This window comes from Saccostrea echinata, unplaced genomic scaffold, assembly GCF_033153115.1.
Source record: "Saccostrea echinata isolate AGI-Se365-2 ecotype Australia unplaced genomic scaffold, CSIRO_AGI_Sech_v1 ptg000005l, whole genome shotgun sequence".
Taxonomy (NCBI): domain Eukaryota; kingdom Metazoa; phylum Mollusca; class Bivalvia; order Ostreida; family Ostreidae; genus Saccostrea; species Saccostrea echinata.
In genome coordinates, this window is record NW_026889754.1 from 16,909,555 (window position 1) to 16,928,317 (window position 18,763).

The following is an 18,763-nucleotide window of genomic DNA, read 5'->3' on the forward strand; positions in this document are numbered from 1 at the left end:
GTTCCATCCATGATAATGATGATGTATATATATTTATATATATATATATATATATATATATATATATATATATATATATATATATATAAGCCCCACAAGTTTTATTTGTTGTAACTTCATAAAAAACTGAGAATACAGTATTCTTCCAGGTTTGTGCATTTCATGTTTTATTTTCTTCATAATTTTAGGTACTTGAGTCACTCGGATGACTTATTTGCTCACTTTTCTCAGAACCAAATTTCAAACAAAATCGAAAATTGTAAGAAAGCATTTATGTTTAAGGAGTAGCTAATGCTGTGGATTTCTTGGTCTCTGTCTTCATGGGGACTGTGGTGTTGGACCAAAACCACCATCATTATCAAGAACATATTTGCAACTATCAAAAATATACTCCTGGACATCTGCATGTAGCATGCAAACTGTTAGCATGGTTTTTATGAGGAAATATTATGAAATTCATATGTTCTTGGCCTAACATTTAGGCTCATGCGTGGCCAAGGGGTGTGACTGAGTTAGTCAACAATTACAAATTCCAATTTCATCTTCTCCAGAACCATTGAGCTTATTTCAATCAAACTTGGCACTGCATGAGTATATCCTAATGTAAAGAGGATTCAAATGGAGTGCACTCCTTCTTCCCAGGAGAGATAATTCAGAAAAAGTAAAAATTGGATGAGTTCATTTAAAAATCTTCTAAAGAGCCACTTGGCCAGAAAAGATGAAACTTATGTGAAAGCTTCCAGACATAGTGTCAATTAAAGTTTATTTAAATCATGGCCCTGGGGAAAAGGTGTGGCTATGGGTAATTAGTGTTGACATTTGTATAAATAGAAAAAAAATCTTTAAATTCCTCTTCTAAAGAATAGAAAAGGAGTGATTTATCATATTTAAATGGAAGCATCCTCATGTAGTGTAGATTTAAGTTTGTTGAAATCATGACCTCCGGAGTGGGGTGTACCACTATGGGCAATCAAAGTTTGTACATGGATATTTTTTGTTTTAATTTCTTGAGAACAGCAAAACCATGATCAGTCATATATCTATGGATGCATCCATAGGTAATACAGATTCAAATTTATTCAAAACATGACCCCTGGGGATAGGGTTGGACTACAACATTTGATCAAATCTTACATGGAAATATAAAGTAAAAAATCTGCTGATGAACAAGAGGGGCCACAATTACTCAGGTAATGTGTGGTCCATGGGCCTTTTGTCATATAATGTACTCTTGTTCTAGGAGACATGTGTACACTGCACAAAAATCAAATGATAAGATTCAGATTTTTCACGTCACATTGTGCAGAGCAGATATATATGTCATAGTGTTTATACACATTTAAATAGTCAGTATAATAGTAATTAATGATACATACCACAAACAAATTTTCTTATCTTCCACATAAAAGAGTTACACTACATTTTTTCCGGAAATCGCAGTGTTTTTGTGTACATTGGTTCCTATTTCATAGAACTGGAAATTGTAGTTAATGTAAACATGTACAGAACAAAGTCCTTGAGATTTACTATCAAGTCCAAATATAAGCATTTTAGAAAGGCATTTGAAGGAAAAAAGAAGCAGCAAGGTATCACTATAATCAATGTTGATGAGAATAATCATATTCGTTCGGACAGTGTTCATGCAGACTTTAGAGGAGACAAATCTTTCCTGACCTGGTTCAATAAATTTCTTTTTTTTGTGTAAATGATTTTTTCTTGCTTTAATTAAAGTGGAAAAGGTACCCAATTCCTTGTTTCTTCAAAAGTAGTACCATTGTAAATTAATTAAGACTCAATAAAAAATATCAACATATTTTAAGATTGTATATAAACTTTTTACATCATTTTTTATCATTTTTTTTCAATATTGATTACATTTGAAAGCCAATAAGAGAATTTTGTTTGTCTTCAATAAAATATTTGACCCAGAAGAATGTTCTGAATAACTTTTTAATTAAAAATTGTTCAGAAAGATAGAAGAAAATACATTAGAAACTTTTTTTTAGAATGTTGAACTAGAAACATACACTTTCCGCCAAATTTTGTGAATTGTTCAATCATAAAGTTGTAAGAGGATCAGCTGTTTTTCTTTAGTGAGTACATAAAGATAATTCAGTTTCTTAGAAAACTGTTTTTTTATCTTTAACATAATTTTCCTTTGGTTTCCTCTCAAAAATAGCACAAGTACCTATATCTGACAACCAATATGTGGCCTGCGACTTAATTCGGCCCATACACATGCATAAAAATTTAATTTGTATTAACTTCGCTTAGCATTAGCTAATGCGAAGTAATTTAATGCTCAGTAAATTAATCCGAATTAAACTAATTCGCATTTAATTCTCCATGTGAACATGCTTCAAATTTAATTCCAAACTTACGTTTAATTTGATTTAAAATCTCCGTGTGAACACTATATGAATTACCTGCTACAGATATGATTACTTCACCCTCATCATCAATATCTGCACTCTGTAGTGGTGCTATATCTGCCCAATGATACCTGATTTTCACCTGTCTGTCATGTAAGGCGTTGACTGTATGCATATCCTCATCACATGTATTGCATAATGTGGCAGCACATTGTTGGCACCTTGTATTAAAATAAAGTTTAAAATAATATTTATTTTAAGAAATATTGATCTTAAATAAAGGTAATAACAATAATGCCACACCTAATGTGTGTAAGAAATATATTAAGAATTATATGAGCAGTCAGCACATGCACAAAGCCACAAACTGACATAATAAATTTAAGTCAAGGTCAAGAGACATAATTTGCATACCTTATTAAGCATACAGTTTGATTTTGGCATTTGGAACATTCATTCAAAGGGTTTGCAAATTTAGTTTTAATCACTGCTTCAAACAAATACTGTCGTAAATTTGCCCAGTTTTCCATTTCTCGCTGTTTTCTTTTTTCCCAAATGGTTCTTTTGTCAGATGTTGTTGAATTCCTTAACTGTTCAATCTTGATTTTCAGTTCATCAACTAAAAAAATCATTGCTCGTTACATGTATCTTTATATTCACAAAACAATGATTTGTCATACAAGTATATTTAAAAATGGTCAGTGGGCATAAAATATGTTCTCTTTAATGCCCAAAATAAAAAAATTTATTTTTTGGCAGTTTTCTTCAGACCCATTAAAAAAGGACTCAACCTAATTTTTTTTTCAACCGTTTTGTGATAATGAGATTTTCCATTTTTTATTTTTGACTTAAGTTTCCGAATCTGCCAATTAATGGCTTAAATTAAGTGGAAGTTATTTAGTAATCATATGAATCCCATGATTTCTTATCACACAAAAATTTCAAAACTGAAATTTATTTTATACCTATGTACCAACTGAATCTAAAAATTATTTTATACCTATGTACCAACCCAATCTAAAAATTATCGGTCAACAACTGCAAACAAATAACATTTTAAGCTTAGCCTTAAAATTTCAATTAAAAAGTCCATGGGCAAAACTGCAATGTATATTACATATACCGGGTATATTATATTTGTAATACACACCTGATTTCAATACTTTGGAATTAATTGTGGACAACAAACCATCATGCTGAACTGAAGGTTCCACATTTACAGTCAAATTAGCCTCCTCTGTAAGCCATGTACACAAAGGTCAAAATTATGAATTATACCAATATATTTATAAAGAATTCTAAAACAACTAGATATCATTGAGATGGTGGCCATCTCAAAGGGCCCTGCTTTCAGCAATGAACATGGAAATGTAGGGTAGCTGAAAAGGGTTTATTTTGAAGAGGAACATTTTGAGTACTATTAAGGAATGTGTAGTTTGAGTCTAAAGGGCTTCTATGTTATCCTCATATAATAAAAAATGGCACGAAAATCATGAGTGCTCAATACCATCCATCAAAAAATGGCACAAAAATCACGAATGTTGCATATCCTCTATGAAAATTGTTGCATATCCTCTATCAGAAATATGGAAGGAAAATCATAAATGATCCGTACCCTCAGTCAATTGGTAAGGTTTGAGCCTGACTGGACTTAAGGGAAAGAAATTATGCACTGAACAAAGATTTTAAACAGAGATGCTATTTTTGAAATTAACCCTTGACCTAGAAACTTTGTTCAAGGTCACTGCACATCCACTGACCAGTGGCACTCTGTGAGTGAAGTATGAGCCACACTGGACCAAGGGGAGAGAAGTTATGCTCTGGACAAGGACTTTTCATATAATTCTGCTTTGACCTTAACCTTAGACCTAGAAACATGGTTCAAGGTCACTGCACACCTTTTCCCTAAGGCACTCTGTGGGTGAAGTATGAGCCAGATTGGGACAAGGAGAGAGAAAATATGCTCTGGACAAAAATTTAAACAGAGGGGTTTTTTTTTACCTTGACCCTTGACCTAAAAACTTTGTTCAAGGTCACTGCACATCCATTTACCAGTGGCACTCTGAGTGAAATATGAGGTACATTGGACCAAGAGGAGAGAAGATATGCTCCGGACAAGGATTTCACATATAATTCTGCTATGACCTTGACCTTAGACCTAGAAACATGGTTCAAAGTCACTGCACACCCTTTACCCAAAGACACTCTGTGGGTGAAGTATGGGCCAGATTTGGCCAAGGAGAGAGAAGATATGCTCCGGATAAGAGAACTCGGACGGACAGACAGACAGAAGGACAGAAGGACGGACAGACAGACTGATCCCTATAGGGCACCCGCAGAGCGGGGCCCTAATATTACCTCTAGATTTTCAATATATGACTTAGTGGATATTGATCAAAAACAAAGAAAAGCTAAAACTGTTCTTGTACATTTAAGACCTGTAGTACCTTTGTTTTGATCAGCATCTTTAAGTTTTCTCTTTCTGACAGGAAGACGAATTAGCTTGCCCTCATTATCCCTAGCTGGAAAATGGGCATATTCTCTCTTTGCTTTTTTCCTTGGAGGAGCCAATTTCTTCACAGAATTTTTCAGTTTTTCTTGTCCACTTTTAATTTGTTTTTGCAACTTGGCCAACTTGGCTAAGTTTTTTGAATTATTATCTTTTTCCATGGCATTGAATAGCACTGTTTTGAAAAGAAAAGAAAAAGATTAAGTATAGCATAAAAAAATATTCATTGATTTAAACAAATTATATAATATAAAAATATAGTATATAAATTTGCTAATTAAGCTTAAATAATCTCAATAAAATTAAATGTTACTTATGATCCTGATTACAAGACTGATTTTGTAATTTTAATAAGAGAAAAATATGTCAAAGCCAGAAAAAAAAACTCTCCGAAAATTTTGAAATTTATCTTAATTATTTTGGTTACTTAAGGGTAATCTGACAAAAAACGGGGATGTTAATGCATTTTCATCCATTTCATTTCAATTGCAGAAAGGCAACCCTAAACAAATTAACTGCAAATAAAAAAGTTAGAAGTAATTTTTTTTTAACTTCCTTATTACACTGCTATTTGATCCTCTCATATTTTTTTCTTCACTCGCCCATGTGTTTAAAGAGAAGGGCTAAAGAAACCTGTTTTATATTAACTAAAAGGTGGATTTTTGAAAGTACTTTATTGAAATAAAAAAAAAATCATAAAACTTTGACCATTAATAACATATTCAAAAAATAATTTCAAATTCATACCAACAAAGGTTAGTTAAGGTTTCAAAGGAGAGCACCAGCTGTTTAGGCAGTGCGTCTGGGGCCAACAAAAGGTCCTGATCCAAGACACAGCCTTGATTCTACAACAAATGAAGTGTACACATATAAGATGTTTTGACTGTAACAGATGGAAATGACGTAAGCTGCATATTTCCAATTTTGCCAGTTAATGTTCCTCGGTCTTATAACAGCTAGCACTTTGTGAATTCTTTGACATCGTTAATTATGATGAATAATAAAATATTAATACAAGAAATATTTAGCGGTCTTTGGAATGAAAGCTTAAATAACAACCGACCTTGGGTTAGACCCCCCCCCTCTTTTTTTTTTTGACCTAGACAGTAATCGCAATAATTAATCAATTAATAATATAACCTTTCAAGTTTCTATGAACATTTTCTTTAAATTCTTTGATATCATTTTTAAATAAAACAAACTTAACTTATACTAAGGCCTAAATAAACATTTCAACTTTCTTACCTCGTATCAGGTTTCGTCATTAAATCAGCTGCAAATATAGGTCTGGAACTACATGCAGGCCTCATTTTCATGGTGGCAGCGGATTTGCGATATTTTTACATATAAGATGAATAATTGTGCATAATATTTGTACCAAATACGCATCAGAATATCCTTTTTTATACGCGTTAAAACACTCCGCTTCGTTTATATATATAGGTCAGCCTCCCGTACCATGTGTACCATTATCGGAACACTCTACTAACGTTACTTCAGCGATGATAATGTCCGATGCCTCCCGATAGATATCCATTATACAGTAGAAATGGTACTGTGTAAGAGGATATGTCAACAGTAAATATTTTACTATATAAGACTGAGCATGCGTTGATCTTTATGAATGGACACATAGTAAATTACAGATGGCAGTAATTAACTACATCTTTTATGTGATAAAGATGATGATGATTGTGATTATAATAAGATGATAATTAGTAAATCAATTCACTTAACATTAAAACATATAGCATTTATTAGAATAATTAATATTTTTTCAATCTGTGACAAATATTTTTCTCGAGATCGTTAACATGACAACAAAACAGATGCATATTACACTGTCAAAAACAGATTTAAACCTTCAGAAACTTGTTTTCTTTCAGTCAGGTATAAAAATATTTTACGTAACAGATTGGACAACTTGCTTTTTTACTTTTAATTTATATATGTATATAATAACTAATATAACATGTATTTATTTCCATTTTCAATAGACTTAGATTCGATATTTGATAACTATTCATTTCCAGTTTCTGTAGACGTCCATAATTTGTTAAATATGTATGCTGTTTATATACAGAAAGGAAAGGCATAGGCTTGAAAAGTGTATTTTTCATATTTATCACTATTATTCAGTTTTCATGAATTGCTTGCCTACATTTTTTCTTTGTATACTCTATGTCGTTTGCTAATGTTAAAATTGATTGCTTTTGAAAAAGGAAAGCCTATTGTAGATGCGTATTATCAAAAGAATCTAAAACTAATGATATTTCTGAAACACTGAGTATTCCACTGTCTACTTTTGTTTCACGAACAAACTATTGAAAAGGGGAAAGAGGTTAAGCACATGGAAACAGCTGGTAGGAAACTAACTCAATTTCTCTACACTGTCTTTTTTCTTACTGAGCAGATATCCAAGCCTTGTTTCATCTTTAAATGTTTGTTCCCTATGTCTACCGCCTTTTTCATTTAACTAAATTCCTCTTCTTTTTAAATATTGTTACCATACAATACAAAGTAGATAGTGAAATACATGAACATGTATATATCAAATATAAGATAGAATGTTTGATGCATTGTATGGATCAAACTATGCAATTCATTATACCATCACACCTCTACGCCATCAACTGAATTTAAGGACTGGCTTTTAAAAGGAATTTAATAAGATTCCCTCCATAATTGTAACAATATTATATATTGTAGCCTGCATTTTGGCCTTCATTGAGCGAGAGCCTGTCTCAAATAATCATTGTTTTCTTCCTCAAACCTGTAAGAATGATTTAGTTATGTCTTCTGTAAAACTCAAAATACATAGATGAATGTACACATTTAAATGTACTTTAATTAGATTTAACTCAAATTAGAAAAATAACATTTGAAAAAAGAAACATCTGTAATATGAATTATAACTACTGAGTCTTCACAACAACGAAAATCGAATTCTGAGTTAGTTCAATTTTTTGCTATTCTTTGAACAAGGTGCATCGGTTCAAATATTTTATAATATTCAGTATCTGATGTATATATTAACTACATTATTGTCGCTATCACCAACGTGCAATAAAAAAGATTCTTTTAAAAAGTAATTTTATTTTTATGAGGCTATAAAAAGAGGCCAAGCGCTCCAACAAATTATATTTTACTATTTAAGCGTTGATTTAGAATACTACTGAAGTTTGTTGACCTGTTTGTTCACATCTGCTACACTCATTCTTTCTTAATGAATCGAGGATATCGTATGACATATATTTAAATACAACAAACATCGGAAGGGTGACTGACTTTTCTTTGGAGAACGTTATAAGGACGATGTTGTTTTCTCAAGCCATTTTTGTGTGTTCTCTAATTTATCTAGCTTATGGATTGCAACTAAAGGCCAGTTATGAATACAAATACAGCTTTAAAGGCCCCCACCTGATCCAGAGCAACAATAGCATCCCATTCTGGGATTACGGGGGAGGTAAGACTTACACTAAACGTGTCCTGATTTGTTGGTACCATGTTTCATGGCAGGAAATTAAATTTCTAAATTTTATATATGCTTGAATAAATTAATGAATGAATATAAAGATAGATAAACAAAATAGTGGTAGCTTGAAGTCATTATTTTAGTTATGCATATAAAAATGTATGGACGTAAAGTCGCCATTCCGAATACTACAATGTATTATTAAAACGGAACACCGTGTAAATCTCTTCGTTCACATCGAAACAGTCGCCTGCGTAGCGCAGTGGTTAGAGAGTTTGCTCTAGAGTCGCGAGGTAAGGAGTTGATCCTTACGTCGCGGGTTCGAATCCCACTGTGGAAAGGTGGAGACCGGTCCTTCGGATGAGATCGTATAAACCGAGGTCCCATGTCGCAGTAGGTGCTGCCAAGAAAAAGATCCCTCACTGCTCAATGGCCGTAAGTGCCGAGTATAGGACAAAATTTGCAGCTATCCACCGGCAAGTGGTGGCGTCTCCATATGAGTGAAAAATTCTCGAGAGGGACGTTAAACAACATTCAAACAAACAAACAAACACATCGAAACATGACCGAGTCAAAATATTGTTAGATTTCCATAAAGATAGAAGTAATGTATTTTTGCATTAAAAATGGGTGGTGAATTTACTCAATTGCTGCATTTGAAATGGAAGATCTATGTCTAAGGTTTTATACAGATTTGCTTAGAGGTTTTTAACGTCAAAATACGACTATATAAATGGTTCCTGTTTTGCTGACGCAAGGGTTGACAATAGTTTTCCTTGGTTTGTCAATTTCAACTGTTACCCTCTAAAACAGGCACCATTTATTTTATTATACTGAATGTCTTATTAATTTAGGATGTCAGAAAAAAAATCGTCGATCGTATCTACCTTTACGTTTAGAAAGCTTTCAAACTCCCCTCTAATATATTTCTCAATAAGAAAGCTTTGAAAAAGATTTACCGACCTCTTTATTATTTGTTTGATATTCAATGAATCTTTATTATCTAAAGTTTCGTTATTTCTGTACTCGCAGGAATTAGTCGTATGTCGTTTGTTGTTTTCAAGTAAGCTACATCGGACGCAAGCTTTTATTGACTACAAGTTTATAAGGCTTCTGTCAAACGCAAAACAGATGTTTCGAAAATTCAACGGTGACCCGTAGGCGCCTAATTTGAACGCATGTAACAATTTCCTTGTGTTACCCGTTGTCAAGTGTGTTGCTAACGCCGAGATTAACATTTTGGATTGTTAAATGCGTCTACACCAATCAGATTCTAGTATTTAACATGAAAGTATAATAAATTTATATGTTGAATATCCTACCTATCGATCATTAAATTAGTATTTGCTTGAGCATTTCATTTGTTTTTGAAATGAAGCGAATTTGAGAAAAATGGTATGAATATAACGAACAGTGATCAATGTAATATAGAAACATATCATCAAAACAAAATTGTGAACAGGGCATAAAACGGTGAGAATTCTGGAGATGTCCAAGATTGAATTCGATATTGATATCGACGATATCGACAATATTATGTTGATATCGTATCGATATCGATCCGAATCAGTACTATTAAATTGGAATTACTGGATACCATATATAAGACTCATTGCTATGTCGAAACCATCGACATCGAACTACCGTGAGGATATCGATATCGACCCTGGTCTGTTAAATTTATTTTCAATTTCATATATATAGCATGTTGACGATATTGAGAGCAGGGCGAACTTAGTTCATATGCAAAAGTCTTGCAAATAAAAATACATGCACAAGAACGATGACAAAAAAATGACTTGATATCGATACAATATAGTCAATATCAACGATATCGATGAAAAATACAATCTTCGTCAATGTTAAGTATTCAAACGTTGACACACATATACCATGACAAGGACGGTACTTACCAAGGGTTGACGATTACGACACTATACGGATACTTCATGAATTAATAGTATTGAAGTTATTCACATATTAAAAAGCCACAGTATTTTTTTTGGGGGGGGGCATAAGAAATGGAAAAATCTTGATTCGATATTGAAACGATATCTTGACAGAAAGGAAAACTTCGTGAACTAAAAGTATTCTAATATACGTATAAAGAAATAAAGTGGCAAACCATAAAAAATAATCTTTAGATATCGTAACTGCATCGTATCTTGCACATATTTCGGTTCCTAAGAGGAGAAAGCATCCCCTGTCGACCGGTCACACCCACCGAAAGCCCTTTGTATTGATCACGTAAACTGTATAACCTTTGGTCATATTGAGTATAAAAGCAATGGCCTAGCAAATTACTATGAAATATGTTAGTCAAAATACAACCCAATGATAGGTTGTATTATCAAAGAAAACATTATTAAGTTCATAGAATTTCTGTAATGCTGACTTTAGACGAGCTTGATAAAATCTCATGAAATTTACATTAACTTATTTGTCAGTAGCCCGACTCGTTTCAAAATTGATCGAACTCTGGGCGTGCTCTTGCATATTGATTAAATATGGAGACAAAAGCACCATATGAAGGAAAAAGCGGAATCTCACAGACTAGAACAAATGTGATCAAAGTTAGTAATCAGAAAAACCATAGTGAAGTGATGTACAATCCTGTAGTGGTGATTTATTTTGATATTTTTTCAGATGCTGTCGCTGATGATGATTATATCAGATTAACTCCCTATAGAAGAAGCATGAGAGGTAACAAGAGAGGCCTTATAAATATATTTAGATAACAATTTAAGACTTTATAAATAAAACAGTGTACTATTAGAACTGAGATAGAGTAAAGGGGGAATATATTTCTTCCGTTTTGTTTAGTTGCATTTTGGAAGGAAAATTCATGTTTTCAATAATTGCTTATTCGTATCAATGAAGAAGTTTAATGTCTTTTTGACTGACTAATTTGAAGCATAAAATATAATGTAGATATATATTTGATTTCTTCAGTTTTGAGAGCAATTTTCTTTCTCTCTCTCTTTTTTTTTTTTTTTTTTTTTTTTTTTTTTTTTTTTTTGGATAGGATGGATCTGGACCACTCTGAAAACTAACTTTAACCAGTGGTCTGTAGAATGTGTTTTCAAGGTCTCAGGTCGAGGTCGTTCAGGTGCAGATGGACCTGTATTTTTTTTTTGTTTTGGAATATGTTCATGTTGACATCTATCTAAACACAGAATTTATCTTCTATAGCACGCACAGTTTATCCATTATAATAAATAAATGGGTCATTTGTTGAAGCAATTAAACTTTTTATCCACTTATCTACTCATCCAATAAAGATGAATAATTTATAATTTACATATATATCCATAGAGAGGGCTTAGTAAATGTTCTATACGAACAATATTACAATAGCGTATTGTTCAATATATTTGACCGATAAACACGTTTGATAAATGTTGCTTTTAACTACTTTGTGACTGACTATGATGTATTGAATTTTGTTACTATGTTTTGCTCTTCAATTTTCAAAAGGCGATGTGGTTTACCGAGGAGAAAGGTCAGGAGGGACCAGTTTTTGGGAACCAGGATATGTGGAGGGGACTAGGTGTCTTCATGGACTCCTTTGATAATGACGGACAGGTGGTCTAAATTGTTTCGAGTATTTGTATAAGCACATGCATATCTAGCAAATTAAAGTGTTATGATTCATATTTTTTAAAAAATGATTTCACAATGATTTTACAATGACGAATGATTTTTGTCAGTTAAAATCTTACTTTATTTTAGCACAACAATCCATACATTATGGCAATGGTCAACGATGGAACTCAACAGTATGACCATCAGAAGTGAGTGTTGATTTATAGAAGGGGGTACTGAGGGGTTAGTGAGGATGAAATAAAAACAAATCAACAGTTAGAATTAACAATTTGAGATACACAAAAACGAAAATCCGTCTGATTTCATATTTATCTTTTACCTCTTTGAGAAAAAAGTGTCATTATGTGACAACATATATCGTGTGACACCAAATGGTGTCATTTGACATGAGAGAATTCAACAAGTTTTGTTTGTATGTTGTTTGACGTCCCTCTCGAGAATTTTCACTCATGTGGAGACGCCAGCACTTGTGGCGGACTGCAATGGAGGGCTGCAAATTTTAATCTATGCTCGGTACTCAGGACCATCGAGCAGTGAGGGATCTTTTTCGTGCCAACACCTACTGCGACACGGGACCTCGGTCTATACAGTCTCATCCGAAGGACTGGTCTTCCCTCAGTGGATTCGAACCCGTCAACAAGTTAAAAAAAGTATTTTAAAACGTCAAAAAAATACTCTTTTGCACAAGTGAAAAGATATCTTAATGAAATGAAGCATAATCTTTAGAATTTTCTTATCATCTTTAAGGCATGCCTATTATTTATTTACACATAAATATTAACATTAAAAATATGTTTGTATTATGACATGTATTTTCTTTATATTGAGGCTTTAAACTGTGCCTAAATCATTCTCCCTTTGATCACCTCTCTGTTTTAAAGTGATGGATCACAACAGCAACTTGGTGGATGTCTGCGTGACTTCAGAAACAAGCCGTATCCCATCAGAGTGAAGATAGAATACAGAAACAAAAGCCTAACGGTATGTGGTCATTCATTATAATCTCCTAGCTATACAAGGCAATAATGCTTTCATTTATTTCAAGTGTATTTATATGGTGTTACTTTTAATTTTTTTCTATATTCTATGATGAAAGTAATTATTAAATTACCATTTTTTTCTCCTTACATGGTCACATGCCCGTATTTATTGGCATTTATATACATGTAATTTTACTTCTGATTTTTAGGTTTGACGTGCGTCGTGTGTTAACATTTGAACATTTTTCAGCTTCTTGTCTTAAACCGCATAACCAATTTCAACCAATTTTGGCAGATAGCATCTATTGGTGTAGGGGAACAAAAATTGTGAATGTCAGGGTCCCTGCCACCCTGGGGCCTTAGGGATGGGGCTAAAACCATCAAAATTAATGCAATCTTTAAAAATCTTCTTCTTTACTCCTGGACATCAAGCAGTCAAACTGTTCGCATGATTGTGTAATAAGCAGTAAGCCTTCTTCAAAAATTGTGAAATTCATGGCTCCTGGGTCAGGGGTTCTGGTGTTAGGACGGGGCTATATAGATCATATAGTGAAAGTGCATTATTTCTTTGAAAATCTTCTTTTCTGCTCATGGGTATTAAACAAACAAAGAACATAGTTATGATGAGCAAGAGTGCCTCTTCCAAAATTGTGAAATTCCTGGCCCCAGGGTCAGGGTCTGGTGTTAGGTTGGGGCTCTATTGATTATATAGTGAAAATGCATTAATTCTTTGAAAATTTTTTCATCTGCTCGTGGGTATTAAGCCGATGAACTAAGTACATAGTTATGATGAAAAAGAGTACCTCTTCCAAAATTGAGAATTTCATGGCTCCTGTTTCAGGGGTTCTGGTGTTAGGGCTGGGCTCTTATGATTATATAGTGAAAATGCACTAGTTCTTTGAAAATCTTCTCCTCTGCTCGTGGGTATTAAATAAACTAAGTATATAGTTATGATGAGCAGGAGTGCCTCTTCCAAAATTTTGAATTTCATGGCCCCTGTGTCAGGGGGTCTGGTGTTAGGACGGGGCTCTATTAATCATGTATTGAAAATGCATTTATTCTGTTAAATAATCCTGTCTAATTCTTAATGTTGAGCAGAAAAACAAAGTGCATAGTAATGATGAATAAGGGTGCTTCTTACAAAATTTTTAAAACTTTGTGGTCCCAGGGTGAGGGGCTTTTGTGTTTCTCATAGGGGGGGGGGGGTCTATTGATAACTTAAGTGAAAATGTCTTAATTTTTTGAAAATATTCAACTAAGTGCAGAGTTATGATGATGAGGGTATCTCTTCTAAATTTGTGATGAGTATACCTCTTCCAATTTGTGAAATTCATGACCCTTGGTTTTAGTGTTAGGGTAGGGCTGTGTTGAATCTGTAGTCATGGTACATTTAGTGAAAATGCATTATTTCTTTGAAAATCTTCTCTGTTCCTTGGCATATCAAAGGCAAACAAAGTAAAAGTTTTAATAAGCAAGAATATTTTTACCAGATTTGTAAACATCTGGACCATTTGGTCAAGTGCTCTGGCCCTTGCCAGAGCTCTATTAATTTGTATTCTATTGAGAGAAGTTATTCCCCTTTGCAATTCACTTTTGATAATTAATCACTGTAAATAATGTATTTGAAAAGTTAATAGAATAAGAGAATTATGCAAAATATTTTTTTGTATAATACAAAAACTACTTTCTTAGTTTTAATGATCAGATAGACTTGTAAATAATGGAATAATAAAACATGAAACAAAAAAAACTTTTCAAAATGTTTTCAAAGACCAGAAGAGGCCAATGTGAGAGATTACAATTTGGGGTTAAAAGTAATAAGAAGCACTAATAGTTTGTAAATAGTCTGCATGGTGATAGTGATAAACTGGGGACAGATTAAATCTTAATTTATGAGTTGTTACTAGATATTAGAGTAATTATTTCAATGATCCTGATCATCCTATTTCTCTTGCTTTTGGACAACAAAGCTTCATCTATCAGTTTATTTTATATTCTATGGATCCTTTAAGTTGTTGTATTATACTCAGGTGACAGTTAAGGCCCTTGGGCCTCTTGGTTTTTTTTTTAATTTTATTATGATATACATTATTAAATGGACTTTTTTTCTTTACATGTTCACATGCCTATTCTTATTGGCATTTAAATGTTCAACTACAATTAAGATTTGATACAAAGCTATACATTTTGATAGATAAATGTATATATGTCATACATATTATATAGCCATAGCTGAAAAAAAAAATCATACACCCATTTTCTACCAGAACAAACAATGTGAATGTATATTTTCACATTTGATTTTCAAGTTAAAAGGAATCAAAACACTGAAATGATAGTCTGTCTTAAAAATTAGATGATTTGTAAGGTTTAAGGTATATTAACATTTCAAAGTTAATAAATTTATGAATTGTTTATACATGGAAAACTTACTTTTATAACAATTCCCAGGTATTTGTGAACAATGGTCTGACCAATAATAAGGAGGAATTTGAGCTTTGTCTGAGACAGGAGAACGTAAATCTCCCAGACAGTGGCTACTTTGGTGTAAGTGCTGCTACTGGTAGACTCTCAGGTAATCACTTACACTCAACATTACCAATGTTATGTACATGTCACAGCCTTATATATGTGGTAAAATACAACACAACACGACTGCTGGGTTCGATGTTTATATATAATATATATTCTACGATTGTGGAATTTTATAATATAGAAGGAAGGGTGACCTGAAATATAACAACAGGTATTAAATATCTCTCGCCTCACTCACACTTTTACGCGGATTATAATTTAAATTTTATAAATTTGGATAATTTAGAAAATACTCGATTTGAATAAAATGATCAAATAGATATTGAATAATAATTGAATCCTTAGAAATAATTTACCAGTTATTTCTTACCGTAATTCCTAGACTGAAGTTCACAATTATCGTGAGATAAAGTTGTGTTGGGGAGAGAGAGCGTCTTCTCTCCCCAAAGTCTAAGGTTGGAGTGCTAGAGAATTAGTATTGGCGCGAATGCGCAGGGGACAGAGTAAAACCAGTTTGACCACTAACACACACCCGTACTCTCACTGACCACTCACCCGTATAAATGAATGAATGAATGAATAAGCCAATGAATGAACGTAGTAAATTCCGTAGTGAGAACGGAATTCACTAGTTACTATAATAATATAATGCCTTAGACAAATGTATGAATATGATATGAATGATAATTAGTAATATTAATTAATTAATTATAATTCACCCTGTGACATTCTCCTCCTCTTTGAGAAAAATGTGTCCTCACATTTCATCAAATTACATTGTAAAAAATATATATCAACTGAAATAAAAATATTAAATATTAAAAATATCAACACACATATAATTGATAATTAATGTTTTGCAACATCTTCTGCTCTATAACAGAAAGCATTTTGTATTAGCACAAGCTGAAATACAAAATCATTCAATCAATTCATATCAATGTATTATTGTCATAAAACTGGAATCACGAATGGCTACGCTGAAAAGCAATCCATGATTAATAAAGTATCCTAAAATCTAGGTAATATGATCAACTAGCGATCATGTAAGTCATAAAACTATCAACTATCACATACGTCCTGAAACTATCAACTTTAGATATCTACGTCATAAAACTATATACAACTAACTATCTGGAATATACTGTCTGAAATCTAATCCCTGTAATAATCCCGTGACATTCTCCTCCTACACATACCATACTTGAGCATCATGCTCCCCTACAACCCAATTTCCATATCTATCAGGAGGATTTTTAACTCTTGTGGAACGTCTTATACTTGGTTGAATAGTAGACGGGCTCGATTCACTACCTCGCGACAAATTATCACGCATTTCGGACAAATTTGTACTCGATATTGTGTTAAAAGAAGAACCACTATCCTGTATTTGATATGCAGGGTCAAAGGAAGAAGAATTTTCTAACCTTGACATAGGTCTACTAAAATCTGAAATATTAAATGTGTTAAATGTCAAACCATCTGATCTCATTTGTTCATTTGAACTATTGAGATGAGTATTATGGTTAACACGTGAAGTGTTATGAACATTTTTACACTTATTTGTATTCGCTGGTTTTGTCACCAGTAACACCTCTGATTTTATTGTTACTATATTAATATCATTACTTTTAGATTGTCCTAATTAAGTTATCATTATTTCAGAAGTCTGAGTAAATACTACGATTATATTTGTATTTGCCCTCTAGGAAATTGAAAAGATATCCGTTTTGGGTGGTCAATAAAAGAGATTGTTTATTTTATATATCTATGTAGAAGGATACCTTTAGATGGACATGTATATGTATCAAATTAGATCAGCCGTGATTAGCCGTGGGGTGAGATTTAACGGATGTATATTAAATAAGACATTTGAGGGTGGAGTTATTTTGGCCCTATTTTATTCTGGATTATATTGCAGTTTTTGATTACTCCCAGGCTAGGTATCACCTCATGAACAAAATATATATTGCTTGAATATTAAATCATATTAGTCAAACCTGGATTTTATATTCCTTTATGCTATCTCTATAAGGCAAACCTAATTCCAGCAAAGTTTAAAAGTTGGATATCTCGAAAAAAAAATTAACATTTTTATTTACCAAACTTAATGGTTCGTATTCAGGTAGGAAATAATACTGATTTTTGAAATCATATTTATTTTTTATATGTAAAAATTAAACTGTAGTCTTTGCAAATGTCTTAGTTTTGTAAAATCTTTTCATTCAAGAAATAATTCAAACTGGCATATGAAATCTGTACTTTTTATTGTAGATGAACATAGAGTCTTGGCCTTCCTCACCCATTCACTGCTTTAATTCACCGGACGAACAGGATACAAGATGATTTTTCTCCTACTCCATGAAAGAGCGCAATAATATTTAGCTCTCCAGAGACAGAGATATTAATTATGTAAACAAACAGCCTCTCTTCCTTATTTGATCATACCCGGCATCACCTGCCTAAAGATTAAATAAAATGATATTTTGATTCTTCCTTTATATTAAACCTTTCAAACTTGTGTCTAGATTGATATCTCTGCCATCAGATTATGTACATGTATGTCTTCCATATGTTTGACTTATATATATTTTTTTAATTCCTTAATCATTAGGTATTTAATAAAAAAATAATTTCAATATTATCTGTTGACAAATTTCATACGTTAAAAAAATATTAATACAATATGAAATCTGATAAAGGTCTAATGCAAAAATAATCAGTGAGCATAAAATCCACTAAAGAGATTAGAAAGGAAATATTACTTTATTTTGTCTCTAAAAGATATTCCATCCTACGTGGAAGGGTGTATTTATTTGACCGTAAATCTCCCTAGATCTAGAAACTATGATATACCTTATGTAATATTGATCATAATTTATTACTGCAATCTACCTTTCGAATTAAATGAACGAATTTGTTGTACGAAAAAGGTGAAACCAACGAACAGTAATCGATCTCGAAAAACCTACAAACAATAAAAATCTGTGAACAGGTAATGAAACATTTATAACAAACATTTAACTCATAACAATGTCTGTTTTATGGAAAACCAGTCTTTTACTCAGCATCACCATTACTTGTTTATAAGATCTTTTGTAAGGGAGGTAAAAAAGGTTTCAGGTTGTGATTTTCTTGCTCAATTTTTTTCCGTGCAATGAAAAATTCCCATTGTTATACTGAGTTTAACAAAGCATCTAAAAAAATAAATCTCATAAACTTATGATCATAGAATTGTGTAGCATTCTATTGTGAAAACAGTTTGTCATAGACTTAAGAGATTCTT

General features: G+C 32.5%; 2 protein-coding genes across 2 annotated transcripts; one reads left to right on the forward strand and one right to left on the reverse strand.

Annotated features, from left to right (window-relative positions):
* Positions 1–277: 277 nt before the first annotated feature.
* On the reverse strand, positions 278–6,401 carry LOC133179727 (uncharacterized). The gene is made up of 7 exons (XM_061314421.1): positions 6,127–6,401; positions 5,629–5,726; positions 4,820–5,056; positions 3,523–3,609; positions 2,787–2,991; positions 2,427–2,593; positions 278–327 (listed from the first exon to the last, which is right to left on the reverse strand). Exons 3-7 carry the CDS (start codon positions 5,040–5,042, stop codon positions 278–280), a joined length of 732 nt encoding a protein of 243 aa, XP_061170405.1. The 5' UTR covers positions 5,043–5,056; positions 5,629–5,726; positions 6,127–6,401.
* Positions 6,402–8,169: 1,768 nt separating this feature from the next.
* On the forward strand, positions 8,170–17,978 carry LOC133179842 (protein ERGIC-53-like). Its single transcript, XM_061314544.1, has 8 exons — positions 8,170–8,347; positions 11,003–11,059; positions 11,382–11,479; positions 11,834–11,941; positions 12,089–12,150; positions 12,844–12,943; positions 15,394–15,517; positions 17,752–17,978. The coding sequence occupies exons 1-8, from the start codon at positions 8,197–8,199 to the stop codon at positions 17,793–17,795; spliced, it is 744 nt and encodes a 247-aa protein (XP_061170528.1). The 5' UTR covers positions 8,170–8,196; the 3' UTR covers positions 17,796–17,978.
* The last annotated feature ends 785 nt before the right edge of the window (positions 17,979–18,763 follow it).

What these genes read in the sequence shown, in the direction of transcription:
- LOC133179727 (XM_061314421.1), bottom strand. Translation starts at nt 5,042, where the DNA reads ATGGAAAAAGATAATAATTCAAAAAACTTAGCCAAGTTGGCCAAGTTG. An exon ending in TTCCAAAGTATTGAAATCAG is followed by an intron (nt 2,992 to 3,522) that starts GTGTGTATTACA and finishes TGATTTTTTTAG; the next exon opens with TTGATGAACTGAAAATCAAG. An exon ending in AGTAATCATATCTGTAGCAG is followed by an intron (nt 328 to 2,426) that starts GTAATTCATATA and finishes CCAACACCACAG; the next exon opens with TCCCCATGAAGACAGAGACC.
- LOC133179842 (XM_061314544.1), top strand. Translation starts at nt 8,197, where the DNA reads ATGTTGTTTTCTCAAGCCATTTTTGTGTGTTCTCTAATTTATCTAGCT. An exon ending in CTATAGAAGAAGCATGAGAG is followed by an intron (nt 11,060 to 11,381) that starts GTAACAAGAGAG and finishes TTTTTTGGATAG; the next exon opens with GATGGATCTGGACCACTCTG. An exon ending in CAACAGTATGACCATCAGAA is followed by an intron (nt 12,151 to 12,843) that starts GTGAGTGTTGAT and finishes TCTGTTTTAAAG; the next exon opens with TGATGGATCACAACAGCAAC.